The 13,847-nt window shown below is 43.3% G+C and overlaps 1 protein-coding gene across 1 annotated transcript in view; it reads right to left on the bottom strand.

Annotated features, from left to right (window-relative positions):
- The window catches only part of scrib (scribble planar cell polarity protein), a 127,214-nt gene that overhangs the window by 13,926 nt on the left and 99,441 nt on the right, over positions 1 to 13,847 (bottom strand). Inside the window, exons 31-39 of the mRNA XM_079489163.1 lie at positions 10,857 to 11,294; positions 9,520 to 9,591; positions 8,713 to 8,766; positions 7,015 to 7,071; positions 6,355 to 6,477; positions 5,257 to 5,367; positions 4,387 to 4,446; positions 1,806 to 1,980; positions 684 to 906 (exon numbers count right to left, since the gene is read on the bottom strand). Of these exons, the coding sequence (XP_079345289.1) occupies positions 684 to 906; positions 1,806 to 1,980; positions 4,387 to 4,446; positions 5,257 to 5,367; positions 6,355 to 6,477; positions 7,015 to 7,071; positions 8,713 to 8,766; positions 9,520 to 9,591; positions 10,857 to 11,294 (1,313 nt within the window). The remainder of the gene's footprint in view (positions 1 to 683; positions 907 to 1,805; positions 1,981 to 4,386; positions 4,447 to 5,256; positions 5,368 to 6,354; positions 6,478 to 7,014; positions 7,072 to 8,712; positions 8,767 to 9,519; positions 9,592 to 10,856; positions 11,295 to 13,847) is intronic.

Here is a 13,847-nt window from a genome sequence, read left to right as displayed (position 1 = left end):
TTTATATCAATTAAAAACAAAATTCAATGATTTTATTCAGTAATTTCATGAAGCAAAGAAAAATCTAATACATTCCATAAATTAGAGAACAAATGTTTAAGAAGTAGTGAAAATAGCCGGCCTACAAGCTCACAGTTGTGAGCTTGTAGATCGGCAATTTTCACTCGTTTAGGTCTCGGGGAGACATCAAATTGCTCTTTTGGGCCACAGGGGCTAAAAAGTTTGGGAACCACTGGTTCTATTGGCCCGTCCTTACCCAGAGCATGAAGAAAGCAAAGAAAAATCTAATGAATTCCATAATTTAGATCTTGTAGATCGGCTAATTTCACTAGATTGGATCCCGGGGAGACACTGAATTGCTCTTTTGGGCCAGGAGCTAAAAGGTTTGAGAACCACTGGTCTAGTGGCCTAAATGGTAAATGGTGCATTTATATAGCACCTTTATCCAAGGTGCTTTACATAGATTGTGCATTACATTCACACGCACATTCATACACAGATGGCGGCGGAAACCATGCAAGGCACCAACCAGCACATCAGGAGCAATTAGGGGTTCAGACTTCAGAGTCTTGCTCAAGGACACTTCGACACTAACTCTGGGGGAGCCCGGGGTTCGAACTGGAAACCTTGCGGTTACCATCCAGCCACCCGTAAACCTTCCACCCTGATGAAAATGGCCTTACCCAGAACTGCCACAGTAGCTGGGCGGTGTGACATTGTAGCTGGGCGGCGTGGAGAAGTCTCTGGACGGCGTGCTGGACACGGGCTCCACGCTGTACTCCACCCCGTCCAGCAGCACCTTGCCCGTGGCCTTCATGTCCGCCACCTGCTGCGCCAGGTCGTCCTCTTCCTCCTCGTCATCCTCGTCCAGCAGGTACTCCGCCGCCCGCTGCTGAAACCTCATCTCTGAGGGGCAGAATTATATATATATATTTATTTAATTTTGTAGTGAGGAGAGGTTATTCAAATAAATAAATAAAGGTATTACATCTCAATCATAAAATACAAAATGTTTGAGGGATTTCATTTGTGCAGATATGACGGGGGGAAAAAACAAAGGTCTTAATAGCTTTTATATATCGTTGCTATAGAGCACCGAAGTCCTGACGTCACTGTCAGTAGAGGGCTGAGGGCGTCAATCCACAGGTTCGTCTACTTTTTATTTGCATTGTAATCTCCATAGGAGGATTTTAGATCGCCTCATATAAGAACTGTGTTTGAAAAATAAACCGATCACCCCGGCCTTTTCACTCATATGGATATGAAGCATCGACTGAAGGTGGAAATGTACAAATATACCCAAAGAGTAACAAAAAAGCGTTAGAAACGAGTGAAACAACCCAGAGACTACATTTCCGGTATAGGCGGGTGGCTGCATCTGCCCGTCGCACAACAGAAACTGAATGTTAATTACGTTTATTTTTATTTTATTGATATTTAATGTTTCGTGGTTACTACGAGTCGAGTCACGGCCGGGGTGGTCGGTTTATTTTTCAAACAGTTCTTATATGAAGAAACCTAAAATCGCCCTATGGGGATCTCAATGCAACAAAAAAAATACATGAACCTGTGTATTGGCGCCCTCTACTGAAAGTGACGTCAGACTTCGGTGCTCTATATAAAGTCTCTGTGATCTCCATATTTAAACTTTGTGTTTTTTCGTAAATTAACGGCCTACTTGATCATACTACAGCGTCACACAAAAGCATCAAAAGTAGCGTAATTTAAATCCTGAAACGTTTTGGAGATTACCACCCGACAGACATTATTCACAGGATTTTATAAAGATGGCTGTGGGAACTGACCTTCCTCTTCCCTCATCTTCTTAAGGTCATCCTCTCCAACGAGGGAGACGCGAGCTTTGGGTTTCTCGGGCGTCGCTTGCTTGACGTCGATCTCAAAGTATTTCTGTCGGTCCCTGAACGACCGCTGCTCTGGACTGTCTTTACCGCCGGCCGGAGAGGGAGTCTGCAGAGAAGGCTGACACGAGACACACGCATGAGCCAAGAGGGCGGTTAAGGTGTACTGCAGGTCAAAACGGAGGATGCCTTTAGCAGCCCAACTGTTTAAAGCAGGGGTCTTCCCACGTTTTTCAGGCCTTAGCAGAGAGAAAGATGAAGCAGGGACTTAACTACCAATTGTAAAAATTGTGTAAATGTATTCGTAGGCTTCATAGACTTGTTTGACCGCACTGTCAAGCGTTGCGTTAGCTTCATGTTAATGTGTATTCTCAGACAGAGTTGACCGCTTAAAAATGTCAATACTTAGTAAACTCTATACCAGATCTACAAGCTCACAACACCTTGCAGCGTGAGGCGTTGTGAGGCTGTAGATTCTGACTTCTGAGTTCTCCTCCGAATAGGGATGCTAGGGTTCATGTGGTTAATGTAAAAAAAAATCTAATAATCCTATCACACTGGTAACTCTGAATCACACTGGTAACTCTGAGGAACCCCTAGGGGTCCCAGACCCCCTGTTGAAGACCCCTGGTTTAAAGCAATGGGTTGATCAGGGTCGGACACCAACCATTCTCCTCACTGACCCCAGTCAGTGGCTACTAGTCTTTCCATCAATCCACTTAAATACTTACTTTTTTACTAGCCTGCACAAGAAATGCACAAGGAATGACTATACTAACTCACCAGTCAAAGCTGAAAATGTTAAAGAATTTTGCTGATCGCTGGTGTTACGTTCCCAGTTCCTACCCACATGAAATGAATTGTTGGCGAGACCCCAAGAACAACCAATGAAAGAAGACCAAAACTCACTGATAAGACAAATTTAATTTTGAGTTGTGCGTTACTGTTGGCCGAGTCAAGAGAGGAAACCGAAGAACATTATAAAAGAAATTAGGCATTCAAATGATTAGACCCAACACCAAAAACTGAAATTATTTTCAGTCTGATCTTCCGCAAGTCGCATTCCCGACACAACAGCAGCAAATGCCAACTCCCACGATGCATAGAGACAGAGGGACAACCGCCACCGTTCATTAACCCAGCAGACCACAGCCAGACTGGGGGGAGGAGAGGCACCTTTCAGGCTGTCGCAACGAGACCGGTGGGTATACCTGCATGTCCAGAGAGGGCCTGGAGAAGTGAGGCAAGGCCGCCAGACTCATATAATCCCGACGGTCAGAGGAGGAGAGGGAGAGCCGGGGAGAAAGGCCCCAACCGGCCCCCTCGTACCCCACTAGCTCGTCGTCAAACACCTCGTTGAGGGACTCAGGCTGAAAATGGCCACACAAGTTGTGACTACACTTTGGTGTGACGACGTCCAATTAGAATGGTGCTGTTATAGGCGCACTACATTTCACACAACCTTTAGAATTAATCTGGGGAGATACTCGCGTCTGTACTAGAAAGGGCACCTGGAAAAGTGCCATGTTTTTTTTTTTTTGCAGCCAGCACTTGAAATAACTTTAAATAAATACATAACATTAATCATCCATACCCAACCATGCTTCTTGCAAACATTAAACACAGTTTTGCCTTATCCACTGATAACAATCCATGACTGTAGGTCTGGAACCTTAACATTAATGAATGCCACAGACGAAAAACAGTCTAAGTCCACACTATTGATCCATAATGTATAAATGATAGATAAGGGTTCAGGACAACGAGGCCTTTTCGTGGAGGGGTCAGAATGAAATTTGGACTCACAAACAGGTTTATTTTAACACATTTTGTGCCCAAAACGTCTGTGGACGTCCTGGGTATTACCGCACGTGCATAGCCCAAGACGTCTGTGGACGTCTTTGGAAAAAAAAATATATATAAATATTTTTTTATTTTTTTTATTATTTTTTTATTAAAAAAAAATCAGAAAAATCAAAACATTTTTTTTTTTTTTTTTTTTAAACACGTGGTGCCAAACTTTGTGTTTTCGCCATTGAGAATGCATTTGGCGTTTAAATTAAATAACTCAGAAACTATAAAACATTTCAAAGTAAAAAGTTCCAGCATGTGTCTCCACAGTCAGCTGAATTATAAAAAATGTGAATGGATTTTCTAGGTGAAAGTGATTTTGGGCAGTTTTGCGTGGGCTCTCAATGTGTTAATAGGATTTCAATTTGTTGTTTGTGGGGGAAAATAAACAAACATAAATAGGTTTTGTTATATTTGTTATAAATTTAAAACCCTCAGATACTAACTAACTGCTGTACAGTGAGATTTTATGGAAGATGCTTCTGAACATTTTGTTAGTTTGACCACCTCTAATCTAATCTTAAAATAATAACAGCAGCCTATTGACAAGCGATGCATTGAGAGCTTGTAGATCGGCCATTTTCGTTGCTTAACATGCTTCTGTGGAATCAAAATGACTGAACCTGCACTGTAAGGCATGGATATGTAGCTCACCACACTGAGAAGAGTAACTCACCTCTGGAGAAGGAGAAGGCGGCATGGGGTGGACATTGTTGTTCCTCACGCCATAGAGGTCCTGTGGGACGGAGACGAGGGCAAAAAGTACAATGTTAAGCCAACTTTAGTACGACAAAATGTCCCTCACACCGAGCACAAAGATAGGGAAAGTGAGCAGGCATGGTGGTAAAGAAGGGGAGGCAGGTGAGTGTCGGCACAGGAAACCACGCAAGGACGTTCAGTCGGAATTTGGGGAGAATCTATTTTTCAAAGAAACACCACTGATGATGATGTCTAGAGATGGGACGATATGAAAATTACAATTATTGTGGCAAAAATAATTGCGACGATATCACGATAATCAATATAGTTCAAACTTAAAATGCCACTTATGTTTAACCACTTGAACCCTATTCTGAGGAGGACATTCTCCAAAAATAGACAATCTACAAGCTCACAATGTGAGCTTCTACATCTGCTATTTTTGGCGAATCGATTTGTGTAGAGTGAATTAATAGCATTATAAATGCGCTCTTTCCAAGTCTGTTTTATCAAAGTATAGATGGTTTAAGTGGTACTAAATTTGCAGCTCAACAAAAGCCAATTCATCCTAGTGTATGACAATTTCAGGATAAATCAAAATCCCCACCATACGATTATTTTGAGTGTTTTTTTTATCATAATAAACTAACGATTATCGCCCCATCCCTAATGATGACACTGTGGTACCAAAACAAACAACAACAACGATGAAAGTGAGTGCATTCCACAACACTGGCTCCGATAGGCCAGCCTGCTCCACGAGGGTCGGGTATGGCAAAGCATGCTTTGTGACGTCACAAGCCGGGAGGACTCTGGGGAGCCCAGCACGCCGTGCTGCCTACTGTACCTGTGGCGACTCCAGCAGGGCCATGGAGTGAGGCACGGCAGCGAATGCCTTGTATGCCTGCTTGAAATCGATGGGGAACTCATCGGGCGAGTTGGGGGAGGGGGCGCGAGGCTGCAGGGGGAAGGGGGTTGTATGGAGGCAAGGGAGAGGAGGGCAGGGCAGGGCAGGACGGGGTGCATGTGGTAGGAAACCAAAGGGAAGGAGGAGGAAGAGGCAGGAGGGACAGACAGACAAACAAGTAGGAGAGGGCAGACTATGAGAAAACCAGCAAAGTCGGAAGAAGACAGTGGAAGAGAACAGGTGAACGTCATGGCAGCTGGTTTCATGTGAGAGAGGGAGGGTGTACCAGAGAGACAGACAGATAGAGACAGACAGACAGTGGGGCTTGGAGAATGAGGCAGTGCTGCTGCGTTTAAAGCTGCGACTATGATTGTCTGAGCACTCTGGGTATGAAATAAATTCAGGAAGACATGGGATCACAGACAGTCACGTCAAGGAACAAAGCCGGTTAATTCCAGAACAGTGAGGCTATGGTCTCGTCTGAGGTCTCACTAGGATGGGGAGGCTGTGCCACCGTGTGTGGGTGAAGGTGTCCCACTGGACTGTTAGGCACAGGCACAGTTTTATCCCCTGTGCCTTTAAATGCAACATTGCAACTCTTTTGGAATTAGCTGAACTCATCAACTCAACTAATGATGAATGAATGTTTGATTCGGTAGAGCCTCTTGACCATTAGGTCATGGGTTCGATCCCAGACACAACTCTGCGTATGAGTAGCACGGCTTGGGTGGGTGTGGCAAGTCGTGCTGCCTGGTAAGTACTGGTTAGATGATGGTAGGCGTTGAGCCCCACCTCAGCAATCCATCGCCCAGGGGTCAAGCGAACTGCTGACCGGGGATAGACTCCCGTGTTCTCGGCAGATACCGACAATAAGCCTCTCCGACCTGCTTACTGACTTAGTATGTGTTGTACATTATGCTGTATGGCTCATACAGTGTTTGGACTGAATGGCAGTGTGGGCAGCACAAGGCTGAGAGGACAGAGGGGAGGGGGGACGGGCTACATACAGCCCTATGTGGGGGTAGTGAAGGGTCTTACAGAGGTCTGGGAGTTGATGGGGGAAGGGCCATGCTGGAAGGGGTTGGGGCTGTGGCCGTCTGGACTGGCGGGAGACGGGGTCGACCACACGCGTCCGAGCGGCTGGATAGCCCCCGGTCTCGTCTAGGAAGAGAGAGAAAAATACATGTAACTCATTAAAACCGGGAAAGCATGTCATATTAGATTTAATGTTGGCTAATCAAAAATAGCAGATATACAAGCGCTGCAAGCTTGTATATCTGCTATTTAACATTTTTGAAAAATCATAAAAGTCTTAATTGCTTAATCACTTAAGCTGTATCTAATTTATTATACGACGAATAGCAGAAATAGACTATCTACAAGCTCACAATGCGTTGCATTGCAACGGGTTGTGAGCTTGGAGATTCACATCTTTGTTGTTGTATAATTGTAAAATGATGGAAGTTCGCACAAAGTAGGGAAGTCACAGTCAATGTGGTTAACAAACAATATTAACACTTTAACTTGGTCCAAAAATGAAGATGAATGAAGCATTGAAGCATTAAAGTAGAAATGTAAACTGGAGGAGATGAAAGTGTAGTCTCTCAAAGGACTACTGGCCAAGCATCAAGTCTATTTCATTCATGTTATTGTGTTTTTTTTTTTAGAGCAAATTGCCAGCTCTCCATAGACACTCACTGAAGATGGGCTGCCGCTATCTCTGCCGGTGACGTTGGTGGGGTAATGAATGCCTGCCTGTAAAGAAAATATGAATGAGAATGCATGGATGGACACGGCGGCTCGCATGACCAGGCACACCCACAGGCTTGAGTTTCAACAGGCATGTGGCACCAACTCCAGGAGCACATACTATAGTCACCGTGCCTTAGCTTTGGAGCTGCTGCCGATTAATGGAACTGGAAGCACAGAGCATTCTCACTACTGGAACAATGTTTACAACATGCTAAACTTTGTCACATCGTCCCCGACATGTTTTCTAACACTTCTCTACCAGCCAGGGACGACAGGAAATGCATCCAATATTACTCGTCGATAACACATCTTTCAACATAGCAGCCTGTACCTGATATAGTTTAACGAGATCAAATGTGTCACAGCAGCTAGCAAGTAGGGACGGGACGATAATCGTTATCGTTATAAAAAAACACACAACAATCATATTACGGAGAATATAATTTATCGCGAAATCGTTCTCCGTCATACACTAGGATGAATTCGCTTTTGTTGAGCTGCAAATTCAGTACCACTTAAAGTTTCATTAAACAGAACTGTAAAGAGTGCATTGAATTGGTACGCTCCTATTTCACTCTACTCAAATCACTTCGCCAAATATTACAGATCTAGAAGCTCACAATGCGTTGTAGATCAGCTATTTTTGACGAACGTTCCCCCCAAAACAGGAGGATGCTGGGGATTCAAGTGGTTAACAAAAGTGCCATTTTGAGCTTTAATCATATTTTTATTATTGCGGTAATATCATTAATCTCAATTATTTTTGCCACAATAATCGTGACACGTCATTTTCATATCGTCCCAACCCTACCACAAAGTATAGACAAACGGACAATCAAGTCACTTGACATTGCTCTCCAGTATGATCTCACTCACTCTACAAGAGCAAAGCAACAGCCAGTCAGGGAGGAACAGTCAACATGCTAAGATGCTGTAGCTGAGCTGGTTAGAATCAGCATGTCAAAACAGACAAGGCAGAGCGCAGAGAGCTTCCAATAGTAATTTAGAATGACATTGTTTGCATCTTTTACATGATATGTTGGTAATTTAAAGACCAAGCAGATTACAGACGAAGTCATTAAAGGGACACTTCACCCTTTTTGCAATAAAATATATGTTAATGACGTTTAGAAGATTTAGAACACTTTCCTGGGGGTCTTTATGTGTGTAATATGTGGGTTTAGATATTTTTAGCAGTGAGCCCAGTGTCTCTGATGTCACTGGGCTCACTTCCGTCCTGGACTACAATTCCCATAATGCTTTGGTGCACTGCTCCTCCTTGTGTGTAAAGTGTTCTAAATCTTCTAAAATTAACATTTTCTTTGCAAAAAGTTTCCCTTTAAGATTTTAGGGACTTATATTAAAAAAAGAAATACACAAAAATTGAATATTTCCAATTGGCACCCATGTCTCCATTATGACCACAGATATGCTCTGAATGTGTGGAGAAACATAATCATTACAGCTGGTCTTTAAAAGAACAAATGTGTAAAATATTAGTTGGTTCTAATGCAATTAGTATTCACTATTCATTGCGACTTTGAATTACGTTATATACAGCTACATATAATTGTGCAGACCGAGCTTGTATAATAATGCTGAGAAAGCCAGGCCACAGCAGAGGGGCCCATAGGACCCACTTACAAAGCGGGTCTCTTTGCCTCCACACAGGGAGCTGTCGGACGAGTGGTGGCTGGGCTAAGGCAGGGAGGGAGGAAAGATCAGAGGGAGCCAAGCAGAAAGTAGCTCTGATATGAATCTAGACTAGGGTTGGGATCCAGAGTGGAGAAACCGGATCCAAGACTGAGGAACCAGGAATCGGTTCCATCACATTTGGAACCATTTATGGAACTGGTTTTTAATCACACCGTCAGAGCTGGTTCTGTGGACTTCACATCTGCTATGAAATTATAATAGGGTTCTCAAATGTTTGAATTTCAAGGACCACCATAAAGGTGATTTTTCGGCCGAATATGGGTGAATTTTGGAGGACGTCAAAGAAAAAAATGACCTCACTTTATATCAATCACGTTTGCACACTGCCAGCGAATATTTTGTCCGTATAAAGTTTTTTCGGACCGGGGTCGATTTTATCCGTTTTGGTGTTGGTGACAGGCTGACAGCTAGTGATAGCCTACTACTTTCGGATACGCAAAACACAGTGTAAAAACATACCAGTGTGCAACCACCTTAACTCTCACGAGTTTTACAGTTGGAACCCTCTCGAGTAACGCAGAGGGTCCTCACTTTAAGAACCAGTGAGGTATATATAGGAATCATTCAATGGAACCAGGCGGTTAAGAGGGAATCGTTAAGAAACCGGAATCGTTAAAATTCGAAAGGATCTCAACCCTAATCCCGACTAGAACCAATGGCGAACAACATAAAATAAAGGATGGAGATGTCTTTTTCTTTAGAGAGAGAAGAGTACTGAGGGTTAGTGGGACTCACCGGCTGGATGGTGGGGGAGTAGGGGGCATCTCTGATTGGACTGTCTGTCCTTGGGAGATCACCAGAAGGCGCCTGGAAATATAAACAATGGCGGGAGAGGAAAACATTTAACTCAGCGACTGCTTTTAGACACAGAAACCAATATCATGTTAAACTAGTCATGTGCAGTACATGAACAGTCATGTACATAGATTAGTTAACAAGATGTGTCACAATAAAGTATAATAATAAGGTAATCCCCAAAAATGATTAGCAAATAATAAACATGCACTCTGCTAAGAGGTTGTGCTCAAGGTGTGAATTCAGACACCCTGCTGCCATAAAACTGCTGTGAAACGTGAGTTTATGGCCATTATATCGTTATTGTGGGGCAGACACCTCTTATCTCAATATTACAATTGTTTTATTGTGTTATTTTCGGTAAATTATCAAGTAGGACACTTGATCACACTAGAGTGTCACACAAAAGCATCAAAATAGCAGATCTGCAAGCTCAAAATGGGGCACAAAGCATTTTGAGTTTGTAGATCTGCTACTTTTGCAGTTTAAAAAAAACAATAATCCTGAAAAGCAAGAGTTTTGGACATACAAGGTTTCCACCCAACAGTTAGGAGTTTGGTACCAGCAGCCACTGCAGCACGCAATTAACCGTCCATTTCAACTTGGTATTTCTGATTAAATTCAAATTGTCTCATAAACTTATGAAAATGGCCGGTCAGTTTTTTGGCAAATCACCAAACAGTGTGACTAATTTGCTGCCCTGGTTGTGTTGGCTCTGTGGACAGCTGTCAATACTGACATTACTGGCAATCCTAACTTGGACACAACTCTGGGCTTTTTCACTTCACTTGCTCACAGATACACACAATATCCTTTCAAACTCAAACTCTGAGTTAACGAACATCATTATTATTTGTTTTATTGGTTTGTTATTTTGGGATTAATTCAAGCAAAACATAACCATTATTTCACAAGACAAACTCATCACAACAAGTAGTGGTGTAGGTTAATTAGGCAAAGCAAGGCACTAACATTATCAGGGTTGGGGGGGGGGACCTCCACCATCATGTACACAATATAATAATACGCACACATTTCACTGTAAGCCACTATATACAGTATACGAGCATTGGCTAAAACACAAGATAAAAAAAATAGTTCTTGGGATCATACTAGGCAAGACGGTTATAAAGTAAAAGCTACATCACACACTGTTGCCGCATAACTCCAAGGTCTCCGCTGCCGTAGCCAGGTCCCCGTGATACAGGTGAGCCAAGTGCAAAACCAGTTAGCCACACCATGCTGCCCTTCAAACCACACACAGGTGTGCCTCTTGCCTTGGAGTACAACCAGGGCTGCAGCTGGCCCGGCTTCCCATAGCCAACGGGTGGCCCCGACAGGATACGCTCCTGCGGGGGGCGACCCTTGCCTCTGCGATTTGCCACCAAGAAAGGGTTCTCCTTAAAGCAGATGGGTTGAGAATCCACAAGATTTTCGTCCTCTTCTTCACCACCGGTTAGGGATGATGCCGAGCTGTCTAGCATCGTCGAGTCGACCTTTCCTTGCGGGGCGGCGGTTTCGCCGAGAGAGAGCTGGGAGGTGACGTGCTGAAGCCCCGTCTCTGGGTTTATACTGGGGCAGCACTCGGGGTCCACGTGGTAGAGGGGCTCATGGGAGGGGTGGGCCATGCCAAAGCCCAGGGGCTCTAAGGGGGCACCGCAGTGGGCCGGCAGGGGGGCCTCCATGGGAGCAGTAGGTTTTACAGTGGGAGAGGACTGAACGGGGAACAAAGGGAAGAGAGACAGCAACAGAGGGTAGAGAGGTACAGTGAACTGAAATGACAGCAATGGAGGGTAGAGGTAATGAAAGCAGTTACAGAGGGAGCAAAGAGTTGAACAGTGACATACACTGCAAGCTTAAAATAGCACTGAAAGGTGTCAATGACAGAGCCGAAAAAGAGCCAAAGATAAAGCCATGACTAGGGTCTGTCACGATTATGAAATTGACTTGACGATGAATTGCCATACAAAACATTGCTAACTATTTAATTGTGTGGCTTTTAGCCCCTGTAAACAAAAGCTGCACGAGGCAGATATGACAAAAACAAAACTTAAAATACATAAATGACCTTCACCAATAATCAAAATAAATAATGCATTATGGCCAAAATACGCCATATTTAATATTTTATACTCAAAATTCATTACAAAACAGTGGAAATAGCCGATCTACAAGTGCTCACAACTGTAATATTGTAGATCGTCTATTTCCATGATTGGCTATTTATTTCTCAACATGGAAACCATTATTATGACGAACAAATAATTGTGATTATCTAAAATAATTGCGATGATCACAGGCAATTACAGTATGTAGTCACGTGACAGGCCTAGTATTGACCTTATTGAAAATAGTAGTGTGAAACACAGCCAGGAAAAACAAAGAGAGAGAGAAAGGGAGGGTAAGTAAGTAACAGGGAAACTCAAGGGAGTCCAATTCCAGTGAGTAAAACCTAAAAATAGATCTGAGGAGGCCGATAGTACGTATGACTTCTTTGTGCCACTGCCAAGTCATTAGACTAGCGGCCGTGTCTTCACATCCCAGCGCTGTGTTTTACTTCTATTTACAGACTTGACACACTTGTCAGGCCTCCAGAGCTATAAGAAACACCCCCATGATGGTGTCCATTCAATCTGAGCCAGGTGCGTACAGTAGATACCGTAAGTGTCTGTGGTCACCATTCCAGAACCATTAAAGAAGTAGTAGAGACACTTTGAGTCTGCTGGTCATCAAATTATTGGCTCAGGAATGCGACATTAAATAAATACAAATCTCCATGAACGACTTTGCAAACTGCACTGGACAGGATGGGGCAATACAACACATGTGACAAAATGCATAAAGCTGTATACTTTAGGGAGATACACATCTGTGGTATGGGGGTTTCAAATAGCCGAGACCTGAAAAATACTTCAAATATTTCAGAACCAACCTATACTCTCTAAACCACACCAACTAACTACCCTTGTGAATCCTTCAGCAGGGGCCGTGGCATATCTTGTGTCCGTGCCTAAGAATACTCCTCCTGGCATTGTGACACATGCAGTAATGTGGTTCTCAATGGGCGGGATATAAGTGGCCCGTAGCGTGAGGGTGAGCAGAGCTGGCATGCGCACTAGTGCTTTTTTGGCACCGGCGCTGAGGACTGTGAACAACAGCTGGGGTTGTGGTGTCTAGGAAGCTCTCCTTGTGTTACTAATATCACACCGGCCACAAAACATGCTGAGCTACCCCCCATGCCACACTGCTGGGAACAGTTAATGGCGCAAAAGGAGAATGGGTTGAACAGAGAAACGTATCAAAGTTTATCTCCGTTTATCGCCTAACCCATTTAGACAAGTTGCACCTATATACTGTATGATGTTATACCTTTCCAGCTGGGAACGCCTCTGTGTCATTTTAGTTGTTGCTTTATAGCGTTGCTGTCAGGGCAGAAACTTCTTATCTCCATGTTTTAACTTTGTGTTTTTTCGTAAATTAGTGCCCTACTATATCATACTACAGCGTCACGCAAAAGTAGCAGATCTACAAGCAAACTACCATGTTTGTATTTGAATGCTGAAAAGTCATGAGGTTTCCACCCCACAGCAGACAATATATAGCAAAAGGTAGGTAGGATTTAGACATTTTTTTAAGAAGGCCTCATGTCTTAATTGGTTAATTCTCACAGCTTATTAACAGGCTTCACATGCACCATTACCACATATATAAGCCCATGGAATCTGCTGAAACTGCACTCTTCAAGTCTTCAAGTTATTTAATAAACTAAAAATCTAACCACCTCATATTTAAATCAGAAATGGTGTTCGTGTTCAAATTAAAAGTAATGAGAGCACGCCTTGAAGGCAGTCTCAACGGGCCTTTGTGATACGACCAAAGCAGGACAGGTGGAATGAAGCAGGGTAATTCTTCCTCTTCCACCAAACAGTAAAGACGAACAGCTGCAGAACATTTGGTTGGCTAAGTTCTCCTTATAAAACCCAGTGTTAAAAACTTTAGACAAGTAATGTGATGGCCTGCTCAGTGCTCACTAATAGGACAATAACAAAATGCTTTTTCGTGTAAGATCTTGCCTTTGTTTACAGTTTACGCTCTAAGCTAATCCTCCTTCACCAAGTCAAAATTGGTTCCCAAAATGTATACATTACACCTAAACACAATGTTTCTTTTTTGGTTAGTCGCAGCTTGTAATTACATACATGTTTCTACTATTCCTTCTTTGCTGGACTGCAGCAGTTTGAATAGCCTATTAATAGTCCCACATAAAC

The sequence above is a fragment of the Electrona antarctica genome, assembly GCF_951216825.1.
Source record: "Electrona antarctica genome assembly, chromosome: 20".
In the NCBI taxonomy this organism is placed as follows: Eukaryota; Metazoa; Chordata; class Actinopteri; order Myctophiformes; family Myctophidae; genus Electrona; species Electrona antarctica.
This window is presented reverse-complemented; position numbering and strand designations above follow the sequence as displayed.